The 26686-nt window shown below is 39.8% G+C and overlaps 2 protein-coding genes across 13 annotated transcripts in view; one reads left to right on the forward strand and one right to left on the reverse strand.

Annotated features, from left to right (window-relative positions):
• TRAK1 (trafficking kinesin protein 1) overlaps positions 1-26686 on the forward strand; it is a 489038-nt gene that overhangs the window by 222699 nt on the left and 239653 nt on the right. The window lies entirely within an intron of this gene.
• Positions 1-26686, reverse strand: part of ULK4 (unc-51 like kinase 4) — a 214550-nt gene that overhangs the window by 82549 nt on the left and 105315 nt on the right. For 9 of the 11 annotated variants that reach the window (XM_048951206.1, XM_048951205.1, XM_048951208.1 and 6 more), the window contains one exon: positions 11519-11624. The exons of 1 other annotated variant lie outside the window; for it this stretch is intronic. In XM_048951206.1, the coding sequence (XP_048807163.1) occupies positions 11519-11624 (106 nt within the window). Of the gene's footprint in view, positions 1-11518; positions 11625-13350; positions 13732-26686 lie in introns of those variants that run through there. One more of the 11 variants, XM_048951211.1, reaches the window with a different exon arrangement.

Here is a 26686-nt window from a genome sequence, read left to right on the forward strand (position 1 = left end):
CACCAGCAACAACCTGCTGAACTTCTATTAACTTATTTTATCCTTTGAAGTCTCAGCAAGCGTGCTGTGACATTTTGCACGTTATGGGTACGGCTCTCAACAACAGGCTTGGTTCTGCTTCAATGGCATAACTGCTTCTCACAGCGATTACAGTTGCTATTTTCATCCTTTTCAAACAGCTGTATTGGTGAATATCACAGGAAGACACAGATTATTTTTTTCCTCAAAGACCCTGCTACTACCATGCTATTTTGACACGATTTCCAGTTATCTTTTATGATATCAAACTTGTAAGTTTAACAATGTGGTGTTATACATTTGCACCTGACTGACTGTCATTTAGGGTCAGAAAAGCATGTCGGTACTGTTAAAAACATTCTGAATTTCATAACATCATAGAATAGACTTCTTCAGGCTCAACCGCTACAGATTCTCATAACTCAAACAAATGCAGTGACACATGACTATTACCTTTTGATGCTCATAGTCATGTCTTTCTGCTCAGGAGATGAACTAGTAACTGCAGTGCTGGCAGAGAGCTGTGTAATGTTACATCCTGCATGGCAGGGGCTGTGAGCTGCGTGTAGCTCCCAGCTGCAGCACTTTCCTGATGGTAGCAATATCTACAGCTACTCCGACACGGTAATACAGTCTGTTCACATTTATTTTCTGTACTTAAAATTCATTTCTTACACATACTTTTTGAAGCGAGAGCAGTTTTTTCCTAGATGTTGATTAAATACAGAAAAGCCATTTTTGTGTTCTTACTCTCATTGATTTCGCTATCTTTTTCCCCCTGCCTCTTTTCATCTAGAATCGCAGTATCTTGAAGATAATCATAGAATCATAGAATCCTCTGAGCTGGAAAGAGCCCTTAAAGATCATCTAGTCCAACTCCCCTGCAGTGAACAGGGACATCCACAGCCATAGCAGCTGCTCAGAGCTCGGTCCAGCCTGGCCTTGAATGTCTCCTTGAACGACTGAATGATCTGACCTATGTATTTACACAAGGCACCATACAATAAGAAAGCAAAAAGTACTTCCATGGAAAAAAAAAAAAAAAGTTTTCTATCTTTAGTGAACAAAAGTTCCTATATTGCAGGTTGCACAACTTCTTCAGGAAACTTCTGCTTTCTAGGAATAAATCATAACAAAGACTCCGGACAATAAGGACTTGTACTTTTAGCTGAAGCACTGTTAATGACTAAATAAACTCAAAATAATCCATACAGTCAAGTTTATTTAGCATAAAAACAATACAGTAAAAATAAGCTGGTCATTTTTTACCTATTACATTGAAAAGGTAGTAGCCTCACTGAACACCCCTGTATCTACAGGCGAGGATTCGGTCTTTGCAAGGCAGGGAAGATGAGCAAATGGCTTTAGAACTAGTGTAAATGTTTGTTTTCTACACAGAACAAGTCAGCTTGTTTGTTTTAAGGGCAGATTTAAGTAATGCAGTTTACAGGTTTCTGTAATTCACCTTTCCTTTGTAAGTAGACTTCCAACGTAAGAGTAATCCACAGTCCTTTCCTTCACCATGGTCTTAGAGTCAATGGAGACAAACTCCCATCTTGGAAGGAAATGCTGAAACTTTGAAGCCAGTCACTCCAACAATTCACCTAAATTCCTAAAATCAAAACTGCACACAACATCATGCCAACACTTTTTTGATGCTTCACAGTAGTTCAAACTACTGTTGCACAGATGAGCATGGCAGGGAGAATCATAGAGTCACAGAATCCTAGAATGGCCTGGGTTGAAAAGCACCACAATGCTCATCCAGTTCCAACCCCCTGCTATGTGCAGGTCACCAACCAGCAGACCAGGCTGCCCAGAGCCACATCCAGCCTTGAATGCCTCCAGGATGGGGCATCCACAGCCTCCTTGGGCAACCAAATATCCTCTAAAGATCTAGTTTGAAAACTTTGGGGTCTACCTAGAGAGCTTGGAATTCATTGCTATTTAACTGTTGTTAAGTTAAAGATTTGAGTTTGTTTCCCCTTAAACAACAACATCAACAACAACAACAAAAAAAGAGACCTGGTCTCGCAAGTGCTACTTTTTGGATATGCAACATTTCAGTCTTGAACACTACAACACACAAAGATACTGGAAATCTAATCAATCTCCTGACATTTGATTAGAATTCAAAGCAGTGAACCACAAATTCTTAAAGGATACTTCACCCATGAAAGCTGATCTCTTTCTTTCATGAGTAGAAAATGAATTATAGTGATCTGAATACAAAGTTTAATTGTAGATTTTTTCCTTTTTAATGATTGTCCCTGTTTTAAGTGCTTACCATGCTTTCTAAATATGTTTTATTGTTCTAGGTATCAAAATGTACCCTTTCATTTTTACTTTCATTCCTGAGATTCAATAGCATTAATACATAAGGAATAAAGTTTATTCTTTGTACTATTTTTTGTTCTTTTGTACTATTTTTGTACTATTCTTTGTATTCTTTGTAAAACTGTGTACTATATAATAGAAACTGTTTTCAAACATCCAAAGTTTTCTGCTTACTTTGTTAGTGATGGTTGTTTCAGGGCAGGTGCCAAATGCAGAATTACAGCAGTAGAAACTGGAAAAGGTCATTCAATTCAACTTGTTCAGGCTGAACTTCCTCACACACATAGTCCTTATCAGACTATCACGAAAACATGTTTATAAACATCTTACAGAATATAATGGGATTCCAAAAAGCCCTAAAAAAACATGTAAACTCATTGCTAAGTAACACTGGGGTGCAAACAATTTATTAGATAAGCTTTGAGTTACAGTGGAAACCCTTTCTTGGAATTACTTGGAATTACTTCTATACATACTGAAAAAGCTGGATCTAGACAAAGCAGTTGAAGCCTTGGAAACATTTTTACATTCTAAAATACCATGTCTAAAGTCTACCTATAAGCAAAAGTTACTGATACAACAGTTGGAATGATTAATTTCCTTAACTTTGAACATGTCCCAGGCAGCAAGCAGGACCCCAAAAGTTTGAAAACGCTTTTCATTAGGAAGCCCCAACAACTACAGAAACAAATGGTCATTTACTGTACTCCTATGATATCTCTCCTTAAGACCTGATGATTCATTTTGCAGTCAGCAGACAGCATTAGCCCTCTTAACATGACAAGCACAAGTAATATACAGCTGGTTGTTTCATGACTGGTAGAACTAACAACGCCTCATTTCCTACAGATTTGCATCTTGTATGTCAGCCTATCTGCACAGCAATAACTTGCCATCTTTGCCAGTAATGACTCCCACTCCTTATTTCTAAAGCCTTAGCACTGCTCTGCCCTACGTCACCTAACTACAAGGATGTGCTATAGCAGGAATGAGTTCCACACACTTGCTGATCCTGCAGCATCACTGCATGAGGAAGGCCTCAGCCACTGATCAACAACACACCGTTGAATTCAGTTGTTACAAACTCAAAAGATTGCAAATATCCTGAAACGAAACCGTAAAGTGAATACAAAAAAAGGCTAGGGAGGATATAGCAGTGCTAATAGATCTCAAGAGCCCTATTAGCAGGCCATGGGATATTACATAAGATCACTTTTAACACTTTACAAGTTAATTTAATAGATTCTAATGAAAACAGAATCACAAATGAGAAGGTTTCACTTCTTATCAGTAGGAAAGCCTAATCCAGGATATAAAGTTGGCTCTACTTTGATCACATTGTAGCAGAACCAAAGAAAGAATACTGTTTTAAAATGACACTTTCTCACAGCCACTTTCTTTAGATTTTACCTCAAGAAACTAAGGATGCAATGAAACCTTACAAGCTAATTTCCATAGGTATGGGCTAAGAAAACAGGTTGCAAACTTGACATATTTTAGATTTTCTACCTTAGGAAAGTGGGGTATTAGAACTCCTTTCTTTCTCCAAATGTGCAAGTACATTAATATTGTTTCACATGCCATGCATCGCATTGCTTTGTTTGCTGCAGGTTAGCCAGGAACAGATAAGTCCACACTATTACCTTCCCTCAAGCTATGGCACTAACTTGGATCTCTCTCCTTTTTGTTGATCATTACAGAACCAACACAAAAAATTGTATATCTCAAAGTAGCTTAAAATTGTCCACTGATTTCAAAAGATGGGAAAGGAAAGAAAAGAAAGAGACTTGTAGACAAAGGGAAAGGGGTAAGTTTCACATTCTTAGAAGATCACACTAAAAATGGTTGGTATTGTCTTGGTTTTTTAGCATCTCATCTCAACTTTTCACAAGAGACCATGTACTAATCTTAGTCTGTTTACTGACTTCCAGTCTCAGTAATTAAACTGAATCATATAATTCCCCCCTGATTATTAAGTGGAAATTGTTGTTAATGTTAACAGAACAAATGTTCAATAGCTAATAATACAGCAGAGCCCATTTTAAATTCCCTTTGCAACTTCAGTTGCATTATATTATTGCCCTTTTCACCTTTAGACATTACAGGCAATTATCATTACATGTATTACATTACCCATCACACGAGGACATAGTTCAGGGCAGAGATAAATTAATGCTAAACTGTTCACTCCTGAGAGAAGGAAAAATTCAACAGGTAAGTTGCTGCCCTTTAGAAAAATCCCTGTCACCTAATGTTGATCCTCTGAGTCAAAGAGAGCTCCAAAGACCAAGAGGCACGAAAGGAAATAGTGATTGTTATCTCCGAAAGATGTATGCAGAAAACACTGTTTTCATGGCAACTGAAGAAAGGCATACAAAGAATCGGAAAGAAATCCTCATTGCTCGTGTCCAGACTGTTGAAAACTAAAGCTTGGCATGACTCGCCCATGAGCTCCTTACAACATTTAGCATGTATTCAGAGTTTGTAATTTCTAAAGCTTCACATATGCAAGACTTAATCAACATACTGCAAAGGTGAAATAAGGGAAACTGACATCCCATCCCACACTTCAGCATTTTTCATAGCAGAACAGCTCATGAATGTTGACTGCCTTAATTAACAGCCTGAACAAAGAGTGTTAATGTGAGGGAATATCATGCACCTTCAGCAAGTTTGCAGAAGTCATCAAAATGAGGCAAGTGGTTGATGCAGTGAAGAGTTGGGCCAACGTTATGAAAAAGCTCAGAAAGCTGAAAAGCTCAAGAAACAGACTGACAGAAACCTCCTACAGTTCATTAAAGGCAAATACAAACTTCTGTACTTTGGGAAGGAATAACTTCAGGTAATACTGCAGACAGATGCTGAAAATGCACACACTGTGTGCTCAATTCTCCCAAATGTCCTGATGGCTCTTTCCTGGATGTGACTCTTGTTTCTCACTGTCCTGTATTCTGGAGCCCAAAACAGAATGCACTATTCCAGATACGATCCCACAAGTAAAGAACAGAGAATAATAATCACTTCTCTCAACCTTCCAGTTATTCTTTCCCAGATTTGCTTTTATGGCTGCAAAGACTCTGCTGACTCATATTCAGCTTTTACATTTAGTCCCCAAGATCCTCTGTAAGAGGCGTTAATGCCCATTTTACTGGCTCGTGCTCTTTTCCCTCACCCTAAAATCATTTATAAATGACAAAGTTGAACATCAAAGATGGTGGCAGAGGATGTTTGAGGTATTTCCTCACCATATATATGTAGTGAACACTACATATTTAGTTGGCAAATAAAGGGATAAAAAGCCTTTCAGTTTAGGCAGAAGAATATTTCTCCCAACTCCATTCAAAGAAAGTCTTACAGTCTACAGCTATGAAATTAATAGCTTCAGAACATTCTTACAAACCAAATTTCAGAAGTTCTCCACAGTTATGCTCTTAATCAATAAAGCAATTACTGAAATACAGGTTTCAGTACTCTGAAGAATAGCCCACCGGTAAAAGGGATAGGAGAAGATAGGGATATCTTACTTTAGATATATTATTTTTGGCTGCTGTGCTGTTTTACCTAGTATGCTGAAGTTCTCAATTTGGTGTTGCCCAATCACTAATAGTCTGAAAACATTACTGAAGTTCTGACATAGCACAAGGAAAAGATGAAAGTCTTCTACAAAGCTCTGAGCCCACTTCCTTAATTTGGAAATTATCATGATGGAATGGATGCATTCTACTTTTGGAGCAGATAAGATGTGAAAGACCATTGACATACTAACAGCAACAGAAAAAGCACACAGGAGTTTGCTCTGTAAAACAATAAAGTGAAGTTTAGGGAATGGTGTCAGTTTTGCTATGCTGTTGAATAGTTTTGAACCTACTTTGCCACGTAGAATTGCAGAGCATATTACTTTGAGTAAGATATGCCAATTATGTGGTTACAGTGCTTGTAGGACCTGAGATAACTTTCCTTTATCATTGTGCAGCTTAAAGAAGGTATGCTGCTGCAGCTCAGATCTGCTAGCTTAGGATAAGATCAGATTGGTGCTAGGTCAATGCACAGAAGATGTGCCCAGAAAAAGCAAAAGCAACACTTACATCTAACCCCCTATAAACTCTCTGTGGTTTCAAGGATGATAGCACTTTGCTGAGAAACAACCATAACCCTACAAACCATCCCTCCAAATCATTTACATTTTCCTTTTCTTCTGGCATATGATTCTCACACGTTTTTTTGCTGTTATTTTTAAAAGAGTTTCTAATGCAGATTCAAATCTTCAAATCTGCACAGCAGTATCAGTGTGAATACATAAACCACTGATTACACTTCCGTTTGGCTCCTTGTCTGGTCTGATGACCAACAGAAAAGCTGAACTCTAAGGAAGTGACATCCCACCTCTGCCTTCCTCAGTCTTTTTGTAGAGACTTCTAAAAGGTTTCCTCTCAACTCTTGGCTTCAGAAGAGACTTACTTGTTTTTTTGCCTTTCTACCCACATTCCTTCCCTTTCATTTTGGAGCGTTCCACATATTCTACGCCAGTAGCATCAGTCCTTGATTTATTTTGTACAACTGGCATTATAGATCTGTACTGCCGGCTTTCAGTTACTCATTAACCACAAGTAAGAGCAAAGGTACACAGACTTCGAACAGCAGAAGCTTTCTCTTCATTTTGTAAGCCAGAACCAAGCTGTAAATAAAAGGTAACTTCAAAAATAAAATACAGTGAAAATGAGATGTAGATGGTTCGTCTAACAAGGCTGCAGAGTTAGTTTGATCTCCATCCCATCAGTCCTCGCTGCTGGACTGGAACAGTAGCCTGTTTTTTTAAGATGTCCACAATTACTACATAACAACTTTTCACAGTTTTTTTTAACAATGGGAAAATTAAGCACTTGAAGAATCCATGCCTCCATTCTGTATTGCTATGGTCAATGTTCTGGCCCGCTCCTTTCTAAAGCCAATTTTCATTGGATGTAATGTAACTTTCAGTTAGTAATAATTTCATAACTTTCTCATAGGAACACATTTTATCACAGAAACAACTTTCTGAAAGGTGAATTTTCAACCAAAAGTGTTAAGTGAGGTAGATGAAGTGAGGAGTTGTACCAATCAGTTACAAAGTTATTATTAAAAAACCACTACAGAAGATAAATATATACAGGTCCAAAACCTCACACAGTGTCATAACACAGAAAAAAATAGTAGGGAAAGGAGAAAGTCATAATTAAGAGCTTATTGCATCACAGTCTTCACCAACAAATGATAAGGGAGGCAAGGAGGAGGATCAGACCTGGTCAGTCACAGTGACTGCTGAAGGTATGCTGGAGAGTAGTTATTCCAGCAGGGTTTCCTGATGGAGGTGTTGGAAATACCCAAATAATTTGGTTTGCCAACTTTTCCCAGTTCTCCCAGTTATCACAGGCTTACTGAGGAGCTCAGGCACGGGCTGCATGCAGCTCAGGCTATTGACCAATCTCCCTAAGCCCTTCTTTGGCATGCTGCACCACACTTAGAACCCTGATGGAAAAATACAAGCCAGGCTTAGCCTGGTTACAGCCACCTTCCAAAACACACTGCTGGAGGTAGGGAGAATATTTCTTCTGAAACTTTTACTTTTCTTCCTCCCTCCATTACACAGCCCTCTGCACAGCACTGAGGTATGCATGGCGTATGAATGCAGCTGGCTAGAGTAGACACTCATGCAGTAGGAGCAGGGAAGATTACAGTTCAAGAAAGGAAATGGAGGTTGGAAATATTTTGGCCTGTCTTGAAGCATGCAGTGCTTCATTCCAGCATTCTGACATATCTGGGGAGTTACTGCTGGGTTCTGAATTAGCATGGCATTTTGCACAAAAGTGTACTTTTTGCCTGCATTCTATTCTATTTTTCATCTGCAAGCCAATGAATCCCTGGATTTCATCCTTGGAGCTGATCCAGTCATAAATAACCTTCAACGATTCACATGTTCATCTTTTCCTGGACAACAGTTGCCAGGTTATCCATTAGTCATGTAATGGCAGGAGTATCACTCCCAATCCATTCTTTGAGTACTGATGTCTAGTAGATACCAGTGACTGAGATTAACTCCAGCCTGGGCTCTCCAACAATTGGACATAATCTAAAATTGAACCCAAACCAACAACAAATCTGGGTTCCACACGGGTTTTAGACCTATTTTAACTGCTACTATCTTTTGTTTTTCTGTGCAATCTTCTACAGCAAAGTGCAGCTGGAAACCTTTGGCATCATGACAGTCACACAACTATGGCCACAGCAGTGGCTGCACAAGAATTCCTGACTTATAGAGGAGTTTTACAGTGTCCAGACACAAAGTGCAGCGTGGGCACAGGGACAGTGGTAACATCACAGAGCAACAGGCGATGACACGTTCAAGAGAAGGACTGTGACCACATCACCCTCACTGAGAACCTTTGGGCGTGGGCAGAGCCTGGTCCAGTTTGTTCGTGCCTGGACTCCTGTCAAGCGTGTGTGCGAGGCTTGGAGGTGGAACGAGCGTTTGGTTTGGGTGTTGGGTTGTGCTTTGGGGACTGCAGGCAGCGGCTCTCAGTGCCCATCCCTACAGCCATCACCTGCATTTCCCTGGCCTGTCTGGCTCAGGCAGCTGGGGTCCCACGAGACGCACGTGTAGCAGCAGAGGTGAGCTGGGTGGAAATGGGGTGAGCGCTGGGATGTGGGGAGCTGCCAGGGCCGAAGCCTGACCCTGAGGGGTGTGGGCAGCCCAGGCATGGGACCAGGAGGGTTTCCTGCCCAGGGACTGGCATATTTCCTCTGCCTGACCCTGGGACAGCGATTGACTGTGGCCTCTCTCCCTTCTTGCAGTGCGCAACTTTCATCACTGTGGTGCTGGTGACGGGGGAGCAGATCCTCGCCTTCAGTCCCCAGCAGGCCACAGCGTGAACATCATGGCAGCTGAGCAGGCATGGATGTGTCCCATCTGCCGTGACGAGCAAAAGGACGTGGCCTATGTGGTACCTTGTCGCCACGAGTTCTGCCTGGCCTGCATCCTGCAGTGGGCCAAGCAGAGGAACAGCTGCCCGCTCTGCAGGACGGTCATGACTGTCATCAAGGTTGCTGAGTGGGACGATAACGATGACCTGGATTTCGTTATCCAGCCCCCAGCACAGCCTGAACCCGCCAGCTTCCAGGCAGGCATTGCTCCTGCCTACAGCCCCCACAGCTCTTTGCCATCTCCTTCGCTGTCCCCTTTGCCATCCCCTCTGCCCTTTCTGCCGCTGCCAGAGGAGCAGGAGAGTGAGGAGGCAGAAGAGCAGGATGCTCAGGAGGCAGATGAAGAGGGGGCTGAGGAAGCAGTGGAGCAGTGGGCAGAGGAGGAGGACGAGCAGTGGGCAATGGAGGAGGAAGAGCAGCGGGCAATGGAGGAGGAAGAGCAGCGGGCCGAAGAGTCAGCTGAAGGGGAGGCAGAGGAGACAGAGCAGCTGCAAGCTGATGAAGCAGAGGAGCTGCAGGCTGAGGAGGCAGAGGAGCTGCAGGCTGAGGAGGCAGAGGAAGAGCCTACAGTGGGAGGTCTCCTGCCTGGGGTCTGGGCAGCTCTGTTCAGGCAGCACCAGCAGATCCTGGACCCTGTGCTGCCCTGGCTGCGGCAAGCGCTGACAGCCATCTTTGGGGCACAGTGGTGGCCGACGCTGCCAACCGAGAGCATCATCCTGAATGCTCTGTGCAAGGTCGGGCTGGACAGCCAGGCCCTGGTGCAGGAGGTGTGGCCTGTCCTGGAGGACAGAGCAGAGGCCCTCATCCAGAGACTCATGGACACCATTGTGTGCCACTGTGGCGAGGAGGCCCTCAGTCAGCTGGGCCTCCAAGGTGCCAACGAGGCCTTGGGAGCAGCAGGACAGCCCTGTGGCCGCTCCGAGCCCCACAGCCTCCCTACGAGCGACCCTCAGCTCACGGCCCACCAGTCCCAACACGCAGGACCTGCCCAGCGCACCGCAGGCTGTCCTTCATGGCTGCCCCAGTCACTGCCCCACTGCTCACAGCCTGAGGGAACCACGAGCAGACAGAGCGGGGCACAGCAGCTCTTCAGCTCCTCGCCGCTCCCCTGTCGGCGCCCAGCAGCCCCTAAGAGAAGGGCTGACAGTGACAACGACCCAGAGCAGCCCTGCAAGAGGCTGTGCCATCAGCGGCGCTAGCAGCATCTTTAATTAAAAATAAAGGCAGAAAAGATTAGTCCGCAAAGTCTCGGTTTCACTCCAAACGGAGCTGGCGATCCACGCGCGCAGTGCTGCATCCTGCCCCTCAGCCAACCATCACCACCAGGCCGTCATGTTTGTACAACTTATTCTGTGTTGTCCTTACGGATCACAGACATCAACATTGCAGAAAGAAAGATAAAGCCAGCACAAAAAGTTTGTGCACATCAGCTCCTGCCTACCAATGTGCTCCACCCATCTTGAAAATCACAGGGCTTTTACTGTTTCATCTTTCAAATCAGAAACTTAAAAAAGAATCACTGCTAGAAAAATGGGGAAAAAAGCAAGGAGACAGAGAGTAAAAAGAAAGTATTGGTGTGGTAAGCCTCTCATTTAACTAATTCTACACAAGTCTCTCTTGTAGTACAGTCCAGACCATAAAGAGATTGGCTGAACTTAACACAAAGGCAACATTTCCCCCAAAAGCTGGAGATAATATGGAAACTCAGCCTTTTTTAACTTGTCTAACTTGGCTGCGCAGCGTCATGTAGGAAAGTATTCCTTCTATTTACCTTCATAGACAAATGCATTTTCTAGTATCAAATGTAAAGACAAAATCAGATGGGCTTAGCAAGCAAGAAATCCACAATGGATTTAGCTTAAATTTATGCCCCAGAAGTATGTATAGGAATCATAACTTCTCATTTCTGTAAGTAGAACTACTGTCTTTTTACTGCTTTTTATTCCTGTCCGTTTTGAGCAGCCATGGCAGATGGGGAAGAGGCTGAGGTTTTTTATGTCTGGCACATCAGTCTTGTTTCTTATTAGGGATTTTGGTTACCTCACGTTTTGATGTTTCTGGGCAATGGATCAGAGCTTAGCTGAGATCTGTTATGCTTTTTTCAGAGTACCAGAATTGGATAAAATCACAAACTGACTGGGAGAAAACACAACTGACTGGGAGACATGTATGAAGTAGAATAACTACAAAGGTAAAGAAGACATACCTTCTGCAAAAAGTGACATCATATTTGTGCTTTTGTTGGCGACCACATTGTTCAGTAAGGCGACTGCAGTCTGCATTGTATTCCCTAGTATATTGTCTTGGTGTTCCTGTAATTAAAAATTAAAAAAACCCTAGTATTTATTCTGAAAGGTTAGTAAAAGACTGCTTCCTTCCAAAAATGTAGTAACATAAAAGCATTACTCTCTAAATCCCTTGAGTTTCAATGTTTAAAATACCAGAAAACTTAAAAATATCAACCAAATATAGCCAAATATAAAAAACTTGGGCCAAAACTTTTTCCTTTTAATCAGAAGAATTCATAGTTAGGTGTAAAATGTTAGGACTTCTAAAAATATTATCGAGTCTTATCAGTCTCTAATCTCTATATATTCAGAACCAGGAACATTTCCCTTTATACAACATCACTACTAGTAATAGTATTAACTTTACTCTTATCAGTTTCAGCTCGATATCCGATAATAAGTCATAGTCAACCTTTATCTCTGTTTGTACACTGTCATAAGTATAAAATGAATTCCATATACATATCAGGTGTCTATTTCTATATCAAGGTCAGGCTGGATGGGGCTGTGAGCACCCTGATCTTGCTGTAGGTGCCCCTGTTCATTGTAGAGGCGTTGGACTGAATGGTCTTCAAGGGTCTCTTCCAACTCAAAAGATTCTACAATTCTATGATTCTTTTGCTGCTGTTGGACTTAACACAGCTGCACACTCAGTTTGAAAGGAGTGGATAAGGCAGTGAGAACAAAACATTTATTTACTCATGCTAGTCACCATAATAACTCATATAGTTTCCAAATACCCAAAATAGGACAAGTTTTAACAAATCTGAGTCTAGATATAAATATCAACCTGAATGGATTTCAGATCTCTCCAGGGGGCTCAGGAAATATTGGATCCAATTTTTTCAGACTAAAATCTTAATAGAAGCACACATCCAAAGTGAAAATAATATTAATAAAAAGTCCTATTTCACATATTGCAGCTTTTTCACATGAATCTTCACTTCCAGGCTTCCCTGTCCCATCAAATTTCTCAATATACTGACATTACTTGACTACTTCACTGCCACAGAACATGCTGTATCTTCTGAGCCATTTCCTGAAGCAGCTCTTTGAAAAAAAGCTCAAATTTGAAGTTGAACAAGACAGAAGATTATTGATCTAAAGTTCAGTGAAGTATCTCTAATGCCAAAAGTGACTTCAGTCCTTGAATACAGTTGAACAAACCTCCTCCCTGAAAGTTTCTTTAGAAGATGAATGCCAGTGGCCAGGAACAGTTTATTTTCTGCAGCTCTCTGCTCGGGTATTTATGACCTTCTGTCTCCGATATATTCTTGAAAACAGCAGCAATTTATTCTTTGGGAAAATGGTATTGATCATCTAAGTGCCATAGCTTCCGCAGAATTAGCCTGACTGTCAGCCATCAGCAATCACAAGTAACATGTTTTACTACTCTTCCAAGAATTCAACTTATGAATGACTTTCAGAGTGATATCTCTGGTTTTAAAAGTCACTTTCTACATTGGGTCAGGACTCAGCAACAGCACTGCATTTAGGAAAAGCCACGCTACCCAAATCCCTACCTGTGGCTGTAAGAAATGTTTAAGCAAGAATCTCCTGAGTTTTCTTTCTTTCCCAGTCTGACGAAATTTAGGATACTGTAAAGTGTGTATTCAGTGCCTCTTCAGAAAGTACTGTTACAGTGGTAGAAAGAGTCATGCTATGTGAAAAACAAATGCTTTCCTTTAAACATTTATCAGTCGAAGGATTTTTTTTACAGGCAGAGACTCAGACACTTGCTTTGAGGGAATTAATTTCTGTTATTGCACTCCAAAACTAAAACCAAATGCTATTACTTACTATAAATACCATGAAACATACGTGATAAGGTGTAGTGTATTAAAGCATGAAGAAATACAGAAGCATTCCCAGCCTACTATTCAACTTAAGGCCCTAGGAATTTTCTGCTTCTACTAGAGCTTTTCAAATGTATCATGAGAAATGATGAGGAAGAGTGCAGTTTTCTACCAAACACTAAAAGAATATGAATATCTGAAGTTCTATTCACTTTACATAGCACTCCAACACATCATTAATGACTTCTATATCCCTATGAATGTTTAAAACACAGCCAGATACATTTAAAAGCTATGTTGGAAAGCATAAACACCACATTCTTCAGAAGATAAATCTGGAAAATAGAAAAGAGATACCATAAAGTCATAATACTAAAAATAAATTTGAAGTTATTGCTTACAGATAGCTGAAGGGTAAGAAAAGCATTTATTGGAAAGACCAACATGTTCATCTATCATCAGAGTATCTTCTTAACTCTCAAAAAGGACATTTGGAATACAATACCTTTCATAGATGCAACAAAAACAGTTGGCGTTATACAAGATAATTATACACACATACATTGAAAATACAAAATTAATAAAAACAAAATACTCTAGAAGTGCCAAAATAAGAGATGACTCATACTTTCCTTGCAAGTATTTGCTACTAATTCATATATTTCTGAAGTAAACATCTTCTAGTAGAATTCCCCTTTGAAATATGCAATTATAATAAAAGTTGGTAGTTGTTTGTGATAGCAATCTTTTGCATTTATCAGGTGACTCCTGTTAAAATGAAGCCAACGTTGCTTTTAGTGAAGATCAATTACACTACACAACCCTCTAGTGAAAGACTGATACTGAAGCTGTTACTTGTACTAAAGTAGAAGCAACAAAAACTTACATTACCCTAAATACATACAGACTAGAATTCAAGATGGAAATGTATATTGTGAAAACAAAACAGTCATTTACTGAATAAAATAATCTTATAAGAAGTGTACTCAGCTGGAATACTAGAGTTTTAATGTATGTATCACAGATACACTGTGACAAGATACTGGGTTTCAAGAAGCTACAGGTATGCTTTACTTACTTAAGTCGTCACTGATTGCTGATAGAGTAGATTTTAGAATATAAAAAAATATATGTAACTTCTTCATAATCTATCAAGGAGCAAAGCTGATCTAATTTGTGTGCACAGCACCACAGACTGGATATTTAATGAACAGTGCACTTGACAGCTTTAATAAAACATAGCATTTGCCAGCAGAGATAATTAGAATTGAAGAAGCGAAATTCTAGTGTTTGGCAACACAGATGAAACAACTTCATTAAAATGTACAGCTTCAGCAAATGAAAGGCAGGAAAGCACTGGACCCTGAAGAATCAGCCTTCTCAAAACTAATTGCTTCAGTGCTTAAAAAGGACAGCTATAAAATATCAAGGGCACAACAAGGAAATACTAGTATAAAAAAAGAGCCACAGAAGATAAATCAGGCTTTTCAAATGGGACTGCGCTGTATTTAGGCCATTAAACTTTTCATTCTCATTTTGAAGGGTTGTATGTTAACAAAAGACATAAGTTGAAGTATTTTTTAAAGTCAGTTAGGTAAGAGGGTATGAATTAGCAAGGTGGGAGTATGAAACTAAGATACTATAGTCTAAAGCTACTGCTTCTCTTCCTTCAGTATATTAGGGCAGCTTAGGTAGACTATGGTATTTTAATTACATTTTAGATAAAAGATCAGATAGCAACTGTGCTAAGAAGTTACCAATTTGTGAGACTTCACATACCTGTCTCCAACTCATTTAACTAAGAATCTAAAAAAACAAAGGCTCTAAATGGTATTTTTGCAGATATGCTGTAATTAAATGTAAGTGTTCCACAGCAGCACTGTTCATTCAGTGTAATCAGAATGATTAACTGTACAGGGACTCTCCTTCCCAAGCTTATATATGAGCTATGAACGTGAGTTAGGAAGAAAAGAGGACATAACAAGGAGGAGGTTTGATTTTCATACAGGAAATCCATTGAAAGATGAAAATTACAGAAGTGAACCACAGCCTAGCTACATTTACTAAAAGATACAATTTTTACTTGATGGTTGACTGACCATCGTTGATGCTCACGAGGACATCACAAGGAGCACAACTTAATACTGCATTCAACCTAGATTACTATGATACAGTGTATTACTTTGTACGTGTGAAATAGAGGATCAAAAACTTTTTGGCATGTAACAGTGGTACCAATCTTTAGGAAAGCAGTATTATTAGCTTGTAGCCTACAAGGGACATTTACAGTAGCCTATGTACTGTTGTTTAGACAATGATAAAGTTCACTGAGAAACAAATTTAAAGCAGCTATGAACAGACTAAACAGGCCTTGAACGTTTTGTGACTTACGATGCAAAGACCAGTCAATGCATTAGCTGAAAGCATTAAAATACAGATCTCTAATTTTAACCCAGCACTATTTTGCTTTTTCATGATAAAAGTCAGGAAAAACAAAACAACAACAACAAAAACAGTCTAAAATAGATATCTCTCTTGTGATCATGCTTTTCAAAAAATAGCCTTGCTCAAGGGTAGTTTTTACAGAACTGGTGTTCCTAAACCTTTTCCTATGACATGCCATAAGGAGCTACTACAAAGCTAGCAAACAATTTCTGGAATAACCATGTTTCTTGGATGGGTCACAACAGTGATATGTTCAGTCCACACCTGTAGATGAGAAATCTTGTAACTTTCAAAAAGAATGCTGCTTAAATACTGAAAAAAATGAAAGCTGTACCCTTAGTCACCAAGTGCTTAAGGAGAGTTGGTTGGGGACAGGGTAACAGGAATCATTTTTAAGAAGTGAAGGACATAGGAGGCCACTAATAAAATCCCACAGTGTCAGGTATCAGCAAACAGAAAGAGATGGCCATAGAATTTGCTCTCCCACCCACTGCAGCAGGTGATATAAAATTACACAATATTTTTTCAGAAGTCCATCAATGTACTACTGTGTTATCTTACACAGGTTCAGATTTTCAGACATCTAACAATCTTTTTGTTTTCCTTTTTCTAATTCTGAAACTCACTTCTTGCCTCCTTTTCATCTTCCCAAGTTCCTTGTTATCTTGGAGACAAACATGCAATTCTTCTGCACTAATGGTCAGAACTTCACGAGGCGTAAGGAGGAAAGGTGATATTTAAACAAACAGAGCTATAAGGAATGTTGCCTCTGTGGAATGAAAAGATGAAATTTGTTGCTTTTAGAAAACCAGTTTCTGTCAAGATCATGCAAAGTGCTTCTTAGAGTAAATACCTTTACTCCTTCATGTTTCAACATGTTGGAGGCGGAATAAATCACGCTAAACCAAGAAAGAAAATGTAAGTAGTGAGCTAAGGAACATAAATCTGCCCCATGCCAGCAAGCATGAGGTTTGTAAGCAATATAAAGAGAAAAATGCTTAAATCTGCTCAGAATTAGAGGTAGACATCTTCAAAGTTACTAAGAGGGAAACCATATGAAGACTTGTCAACAACACTACTTTTCACATGATGAAAGGAGAATGATTCCAGGATACCGATGTACTTCTAAAATTACAATGTAATACTTTTAGCAGACACTACCAGGGTCCCAAATCCTAAGCATCTGGTACCTACTTTTGCTTTATATTTACTAGGTAAAGAGAAAAAAAGAAAAAAGGTAAAAAGAAAGAAAGAATAGAAAGAATAGAGAGAATAGAGAGAAAGAAAGAAAGAGAGAGAAAGAGAGAGAAGGAAAAGGAAAATCATAGAATGACTTAGGTTGGAAGGGACCACAACGATCAACAAGTTCCAATCTCCCTGCTGCAGGTAGGATTGCCATCTGCACCAGATCAGACTGCTCAGGTCCCCATGCAACCTGGCCTTGAACACCTACAAAGACAGGGCATCTACAGCCTCTATGGGCAGTTGTGCCAGTGCCTCACCATCCTCTTTCTGCCTCAAGAAAGAAAGAAAGAAAGAAAGAAAACACAAACAGAACAGGGAAGAAAGAAAAAAAAAAGAAAAAAGAAAAAAAGAAAAAAGAACAAGAAAGTTATGGTGTTGAAGTTTGTTAGATCTTTTCACTGAATCAAATTGTGATGGGGGTGCAGGAAGGGAGCACAGAAACTCCTGATCTGATTCAGTAAATTTAATGTACAATCTTTGGTCTAATTTTTGGACAAAGGCATAGGATAAATTTTGTTGCTGCACAATAACCAGCCATGCAATCCTACATTCACATATACAGATAGGTGCAAAGCAACTCAGCGGTTAATCTCTAAACTAAATGCCATTCTTCTTCCTACAGAGCTTTACATAAATTTCTGACACCCACAACACCTTAAAGCTTCTCTTTCTGCTTCAGAAAAACATAGAGAAAGGAGAACAAGTTCCCAGAGGCAAAGTTCTTTACTATCAACAGAGGGGGCTTGAGATTCCTCTCTGCCAAGTACTGCCAAACTCTTTTACTTCAAATAAACTGTCAGAATTTCCTATAAGAACATAATTTTCTCCATTATCTAAAAAGGATTACAGCAATTAACCTCCTAAGTATTAAAGATAGTGTTTGTGAACAAAACTTTTAAAAGAAAAACTTGCTCTGAAGAGACTGTGGAAAAGAAGCAACATGGATATCCTACTCCGGAGGAAGACGCTTCATCCAATCAGTGATGGCACTGGCAAGATCCTGGCACTCTGAAAGTGCTCATGCTTTGAAGCAATCAAGCCCCCTAAAAGTAACTGATACCAACAAAGCAGTAATGTCATATTTAGCACCGTACATTTGTAAATGCCATGGAGATCCTCCAGTATCAGTGACGTCTTTGATCCACAGAGTCACTTGGGAGCTGCAACAAGCCCTTACACCAAGAAGCGTCCATTCCAAAATATTCACTTCTCAGACTTACATTTCCAGCATCAATACAAAGTTACTTCTTAAACAACTTCAGAAAACAGACAGATACCAATCAACTGACATTCCTTTTCCACACTGACTTGCTTTGATGTAAGTGACAGCCTCTTTGACATTGCAAGGAAAGAAGCTTAGCTGAGTTCAGGGAATTTGTTGATGATGTTATTAATTTGGAAAACAGATTCATTAGACTTATCCAAAGGATCGCATTAAAATTTTTGACTGGAAAAGTTTTGAAGTGTTCAGAATGGAATCATTTATTTAAATTATAAGAGACATATCCTGATTAAGATAATAGGACAGGGCACTAAAATAAGGCACTCATGTCAGACACAGAAAATGTTTCAAATCCCTGCTGAAATTGGGCTACCCATGGATTTGTACACTGGTCTCCTATCCTCTGAGTCCCCTAATCCATCATTAGCTTTTAAGGAACAGGTACTGTCTTTTTTCCCCTGGAGCCCACTCACTTTTCTACACCTAACTAATTGCTAAATTAGTAGCTAAGTCAGAAACTGAAAATGACTCTGTGATTATACCACCCACGGAGCTGTGCAACATCCAGGCTAAAATACCAGCTACGTTTTCCTTAACAAAAGAAAAAAAGAAAAAAAAATTAAAGAAAAAAAGAAGAAAAAAAAGTAGACTTTTCTTTAAAAGTAGAAAAGGAAAGGAAAAATATTCATGGTCTTAATCTCAAATTGAATATTTCACTCTTCACATTCACAGACCATCTTAAAACTCAGTGGCGCTGTAGAAGAAGGTGTTGAATGTGAAGTCACAGGCTGACAAAGTAACACAGAGAAGTTGAACCTGTTTGAATGCTGAAAGGATGCTTTTTCCTACAAGAAATTAGTTTGGTTGACAGGAGATGTCAAACATAGCAGGAAAGATATATTAACATATCTACCTTTTTTATTTTACCCTTTGTTTTATGCTTTCTACTCTTGAAGTACTATTTAGTTCACAGTACTTTTTTTCCATAAATTCACCTTTACATAGTAAAAGCAAGAGAAAACATTGACAATTTTTAAAATTCAAACTACTTGAAAAAATAAGAAGCTGTTCCAATGAAAGGAAGCATCTCCTGAATATTCTGTTACTGAGATGACAACCTCATTACCTGGGCAAAAGAAGACTGAGAAGGGATCGGATTAATGTTCATTAATATCTAAAGGGGAGTGAGAGGCAAACGGATGAGGACAGGCTCATCTTGATGTGTAGTGATAGGACAAGGAGCAGCAGCCTAAAACTTGAACACCAAAACTTCCATACAACGTGGAAGAACTTCTTTAGGTAAGGGTGACGGACCACTGGAACAGGCTGCTATATTCTGCCTTCTTCTCTACCTTTCTAAGGCAGCCCTTTTAATCCCAGACACCTGTTCCTCAGGGTTTTGTGTTTTATAGAGGGGCATATTTAGAAAACAAACTCATTTAGCAATCAAACCATGAGCTAGCAGCACTTCACTCAGCCCTAAGGATATATACTGCATGCACCAATGTTCTAGCAAATTCAGCTCCCAGCCCCTCCCTCTCAAGGTACTCCTGTAACAGCAAACCTCATCTCCTGTTAGCTGATACCCAGGCACCAAGCCACCAGGCAGGAAACAAGTGAGGGCAAACAATGCTCCTCAGTGAACTGACTGGCAGAAGTACTGAAAAGAAATGCAGCTAGCGCTGTTATCACACAGGACAGTGTGCATTTCTTTCTTGTTCCAGCCATGGGCTTGGACAGACAAGCAATTATACTCTGAGCAAACTATAATCATACTATGGTACTACATAGACAAGGCAAGAGAAATTATAAACTGTTTGCTAGCTGTGTATGAAAGCTACATCTAATAAAACAGTGGTTAAGGGTCAATAGAAAATTGCTAAACAACTACATGCAATCACGGTGCTTCTTGTACCATTACACTCAAGCATCAACTCTCAACTCTCAAGAAAGTTATTTAATAAAGAATGAAATTCACACACAGCCCACAGAAATATTACAGAGAGACTTTATTTGGCATACCTTTATTTTAATATCCATGGTCAAGGGAAGATGACCTGCCAGGGCCCAACACATAAGTTATAACAACTCCCTTTCAAATCACCAATCTCCTCCCTCCCTGCTGACACTGCAGAAGGTTGCAGCATCTCCTCAATTTCAGCACTGTTGTTTTCAGAAGACTGGACAGTGAAAACAAGCATCAATATGATCTAATTTAGGACTATAAACATACTCAAATCTTCACTGTAATCGAATTATAAAATATTTACAAATCCAGGAAATTAAAAATATTTTTTGGTGTATTACGGTATCTCTGTGAAACACAGGGAAAGGTTACGTTGAAACCGTGGACTTTCTTCTTCCATAAATTACTGGTATATCATCTCTACTCTCTACCACCTCAAGTTAAGGCACCCTGGTAAACAGTATGTATGCTACACAAATACTCTTCACAGCCCATATGTTACAGTGCTATCTTGGTGCTCATTCAACTCAAAGAGGAACCATCACCATCTTATGCCAAGTTGTGTCTATATAGCCTAAGAAAAAAAGAGCTGGCATGATGGTGAAAAATCAATGGTCTGAACCAACTTGAACTATGGTAACAGGGCAAAGATTCAGAATTAGAAGTTGAGATTGGAATTTATAGTAGTCCTAACTGTGCGTACGCCTCTGTGAAACTTCTGATTAAAGCTCTCCTATGTGGATTGCACACATGTCTTTCAACTGTGGACAGCTTTAAGTGTTTTCTACCTCTCAATGTCAGTTTACAAAAAAAAAAAAAAAAAAAAGTATTTGTGATATCTAGGCTAAAAGACTGCAGGGTTCACAGGCACCAGAAACCTCACTGCTCTCAGAGAAACAAAAACCACACTGGTGAACAGCTGGAAGGCACAATTTGGATTCATAGCCTCAGCCATGGAAGTTACATTGTCCAGCCACTGGAATTCATTGATATTTGAAAACGACAGATTCCTTAGCTGGCAGTGGTCTGCTAGTAATGCTGACTATGAAATAGCATCTAAACAGGAACTGATGAGAAGAAAGTTAAACAGAGAAAGAAATGATAGTTAACAAGGATAAAAATAATAATCAAATCCAACTCGCAATATGAGGTTCATAATAATGTATATACGTGGTAATGGATTACTATTCTTATCAACTTAAAAGGTATCTGTGTTTAGTCATCAGTAACAACATCCGTGTTCCCACAAAGCAGCTACAATATATATAACTCACAGACATAAAGCACTAATAGTTCCCATCATTTGATGGAGGATAATAAACTTGGAAGAAAAAGGCAGAAAATAGAAACAGCTTCACTAAGTAAACTGAGAGCCTAGCACAATGAATTTTGGAGTGGCCTAAGTCTTGCTCCCATGCTGGCAATCTCTATCGTGCCAGGTAGCACACAGTTTGCAGATTTCATGGCACAGAATTCTCACAGCCCTACACAATCAGCTGCTGCTCCTTGGTACTCTCAAAGCACTCTGTGTATTGACCAACATAAGCTGAGCACCACTTCCAAAAACTCACTCTTGGTTCCTACATTCCAAACAGGAGCAAGAGTACAAGTTTGGATTTAAATGCTGGGACTAACCCAGACCTACAAGAATACAAGAAAAGAATAACAATTCTGCTTCTCAAAAGCATTTGGAAAGCACATGGCACAGGTGCCATGACTTAAAAGAATGTATATTTCTTGTTGCCACATATGTTCTCACCCATAGTTTATTCCCTTTTGATCCATTGTTTAATCTCCTATACAAGATTCAAGAAAGAATAACATTAGCAAAAAGGAAACTGTTCTAAATGAGCCTCACTTCCTTCTCTGAGGAAGTTCTTCTGCTTTTTATTATTACTGTTATAAACAATTTGTTGGACTCCACTTCTAATCTGCACATCTTTCCAAGGCAATCTGCAAATGATTTTAATTTTCCTCATATTCTCACCCCACTCACTCCAGTGAATATCTATTTAGGTGCCAACTGCATCGATTCAATAAAAGAACTTCAGGTATCCAAGTTTGAAAATTGGTACAGGTTACAAAAATAAATTCTAGTTGTGATAGAGAGATTCTCCAGTCATCAGAGCACATTGCCTTCCAAGCACAGGCTGCATTCACAAACTTTCCTGCTTTTGGTCGTTGTTTAGGAAGTTACTCCTGGAAATGCAGGAGACAAATACACTGAGAAGGCACTGTAAACATGGTTCCTTCAAGCGCCAAGGAATGTGAGCTTTTCTTGCCCCTCCACTTAGCTCTTTTCAGTAGTCAACAAATACCTAATGATGATAATTTATGTCTATTGCTTTACAAGGAAGACGAGAAACAAAACACTTATAATATATGCCAATATATACATATATATACACATTTTCTCATCAGTTATTTTAACTATGATGTACAACACTCAAATGAAATGAGTTCAGCGATATTTGAAAATGTACCATCTGAGATTCTACGTCATTTCAAAACAGAGCCAGACTTTCCATTCCCTCTGATGTTCAACATTTCACAACACATTTCCACCTCAGTGTCCACACCAAGACGCTCCCTAACTTCTCACAATACCTGCACCCCACAGTGGTTCACAGCCTCATACAAAACATGCGAGACTGAAGATCTTCTGTTTCACTTGGAGGGTGGTGACACACTGGAGCAAGTTGCACGAGAGGACTGTGGATGCCCCAACCCTGGAGGCATTCAAGGTCAGGCTGGATGTGGCTCTGAGCAGCCTGGTCTGGTGGTTGGTGACCCTGCACATAGCAAGGGGGTTGAAACTAGATGATCTTTGACCCAGGACATTCTATGATTCTATGATTCCATTTCCCCACGTTGTAAGTGAAAGCCTAAAAGCCTGTGCTAAGAAGAAAAATTTAATAAACACAACTTCAGTAGGAGATGGTGAGAGGTGCAATTAAAACGTCATGCCTGGTAGTCAGAATGTTTTCTCTGAGCCTGAGAGATCCATTGTAGACCATTCCCTCTGGGTGGTGCTGAACAAGGGTCTGCACTTGGCCCCTTCCCCTGAGAGATTCCTCATTAACTGAGATCTTTCTCCTCTCTCTGCAACCCTGACACTTTGTGCAGAAATTTGACCTTGAGCTCAAGATGCCTTCATCAGAGAAACCTACATCCTAATTGGAATAATATCACAAAACATATAGCCCTACAACCTCCTCCTTCCAACACCACATTCAGGTCTTGAAAACCACAAAACCATGACCAGCTCCCACTGGGGAGATGCTGCTGCTCTTCCCAAGCTATCCACAGACAGGGTAATTTTATTCTCATATGAGCTCACAGCCTGAAAAGGAGCTGGATGCTTTTAGATCAAAGTAGTATTTTGATGCTAAGAGAGACATAAAATACCATTGAGAATTACTTTTATTATCACTAGGGGCCAGACAGAAATTTTATCCCATATACAATGTCACACAATGTCCCACTGCACTATAATAGAAAAGAATATTAAAAAAATAAAATTGCACTAGTGGATTAAGATAGCACAGAAACATGTTTTATATGAACTCACTAATGCACTGATTTTGTTAGGTGCTTGTAATAAACAAAAGAGTTAAATTTTAATTAGTCATACTTCATTTGAAAGTAATTAAGGTTATGACATTAGTGTTTTACTTCATTTCACTCAAACTGTTCTTCATGAACAGTTATTCTCACTGAAAAATATGTACAATAGACGTGAGAAGAAATAAAAGGCTGAAAGAGGAAAAGAGCTCAAATATATCATACAAACTGGTAAAAAAGCAGAGAGGAGAGTGGTGTTATTAGCCATTTTCATACCCTAATGGAACATGCAACTTTCAGCCTGTTACTGAGAGTGGGTCTGTGGCAAAGAGCCCAAATGAGGTCTGAGAATGGATAATGTACCTTTAATGATTGAAATAGCAAGAAAATTAAATCTAATCATGTTTCATTAAGCATACTCTAGCTCCCATTTTTACTAAATTATTTTATTATGATTTCCCAACTGTCTGTTGAAATAACCTTTTACAGCAATTTAATTCGCCATCATAAACAAGTCTCATTGCTCACAATGAAGTCCCCCGGGATTAGTGTGAGGAGATGGATAACCCACGCCTTGCCAATCCGGCAGCCACTAAGGTAACCACTCTGGGAGACAAAGATTTTTGTTTTCCTATTTGTGGCTGAGATCATTAAGATATAATTAGAAATGTATTCATGAGTAACAGAGCGCCTGTTACGGAGATACCATTTGCCCAACGAGCATCTTCTCTACCAGTCTTTAATAAGGAGGGCAGCAGGAATAATCCCCACTTCTCTCTCTGGAGAGTTCTACATTAAATGGACTGCATTAGACATCCCTCTCTCTCCCCCTTTTTTTAATGGCATCTTATTCAGGCATCCAGTATTTTCTCAGACTCCATTGTTACCATCAGAACCGCTACTCTGCTTTCAGCAATATGCTCCTGTGGTGCCATCCAGATGTGAGCCCTAAAGATAGCTACGTGCCCTGAATTTAAAGCCTGCTCCAGAACTTCTTGCAGGGCAAACAAATGTGGGACTTTGCAATATTTAGTTGATGTAAATAATAGACTGCCTTGGCTCTCCACAGCAATGAGAGGAACTACCAGCCCTCGTGCAGCTCCCTTTGCTTGCTGCTTACTTTACTCAAATGAGTAGAGTACCTCAGAGAAATACATTTTGTCCTTGTACACAGTTTAATTCCAAGCTTGATGTTTTATTACCTGACATTGCAACGAAAAATTAGAAGCAACATCACCCACCAAGCACAGCTTACACAGCTGCCAGAGAGTAACTTTCTCAGTCTGCAGAACAAAAGCTGTCAGTCACCATATTTAATACCGCGATGCTCATACAGATTATTGTTTCAGTTGGTAGGCAGGAGTTTGAAAGCAACCAAGTAAATTAAAAAAACAAAAAGAAAGAAAACCATTCTAGGGCACAGTCTTTCTTCCTGCAGCCATACAGATAGTAGAGAACAGCTTGCTCAAAGCAAGCAAGGGGCAGGAACTGAACCCTGTATTGGGCACAAGAGAACTGAAAGACAAGCCTAGAAATAAAAAAGGAGGTTGAAAAAGTATCAGCTGACTCCTTGAGACAGTGCTAATGCTTACAGTTGTGATTAGAAAGTTACAGTGGGTAAACTAAGATTGGATCACTGCAGGTTTAATCTTTTTACGTATATTTGACAACAGATCTATTTTAGCATAATGGTGATTTTTAGATTCATCTACAAAAACACTTTATAACACAAAATATATTTAGTAATCAAGTAATGCAAGCCATTGAGTAATCGACTGTAATTAAAAACAAACTAAAAAGCAGAATATTCAAGATTCAAATTGTTTTACTTCAAGAAAGAGTGACACTAAAATCTAATTATCATCCCTCAACATGAGCTCTTTGAGAAGACATTAACATAAGGAATGCATTTCACGTGACTGAACTCGAAACAGACAAATTTCCAGGTAAACGATCAGAGTTCAGAAGCATAATATGGAACATCTGCCAGCCAGAAGCCATTCACAGACATCCAATATTCTTTTGCAAGTGCTATTGTGAAGCACACAATCACTTATTACATTAGTCATCAAAATGCAGTTGGTCAATAAATGTACAGTCAGCAACTGCCTCATTTTTACATCAATATTCATTCAGATGAGAGCAGGAGATACACCACAGTTATTTGGCAGAAGAGCGTTAATGTCACCGTAAAATTTCAGTCACACAATCAATAACTCCTGTTCTGTAAAGTAAGGATCTCAGATTTACTTCAGTATCTATTTTTCTAAATGCTTTCTCTTTGCCTTACAGCTGTAGGAACAGTAAATCACCAGGCTGCTCTTAATCAGAATGACAGACACAAAGACTGGAAGGTATGAGATTTTGCTTCAACATTGTTTCAACACCAAAAAGGAAAAAAATGTAGGAACAAATAACTGGGTGAACGTCTTCATTGACACTGATTCACTTCTAAATGACCCATTTAAAATGTCTATGGTATGGTCACGATTTCCCCCCATAACTTCTAAATCACAAAAGATGCACTGGGTGCTAGACTTGCAAAGTATCACATGTTAGGAAGATGTGTCATTTACACCTTCTGCAGCACCTGTGCTTCATGTGTTTGCAGCACAGTGCTGCAGCCCCTCCTACTCATAAGGTTTGAAGGTGCCTCTTGATGCCATGTGTAAGCAAGTGGCCACGCTGATGTGGAGGAAAGGCTGCAGGGCTGCACTCTGGCCAGCTTCAGGATATGCAGCAGTTGTAAATGAGCTGCCCTGTTACCCTGCAACATTATCGCCCTGCTCCACCACCTCTTCCAGGGCTCAAAATCAACTACGTATCTCCAGTGACCAGGCACATTTCT

This window comes from Lagopus muta, chromosome 7 (genome assembly GCF_023343835.1).
Source record: "Lagopus muta isolate bLagMut1 chromosome 7, bLagMut1 primary, whole genome shotgun sequence".
NCBI lineage: Eukaryota > Metazoa > Chordata > Aves > Galliformes > Phasianidae > Lagopus > Lagopus muta.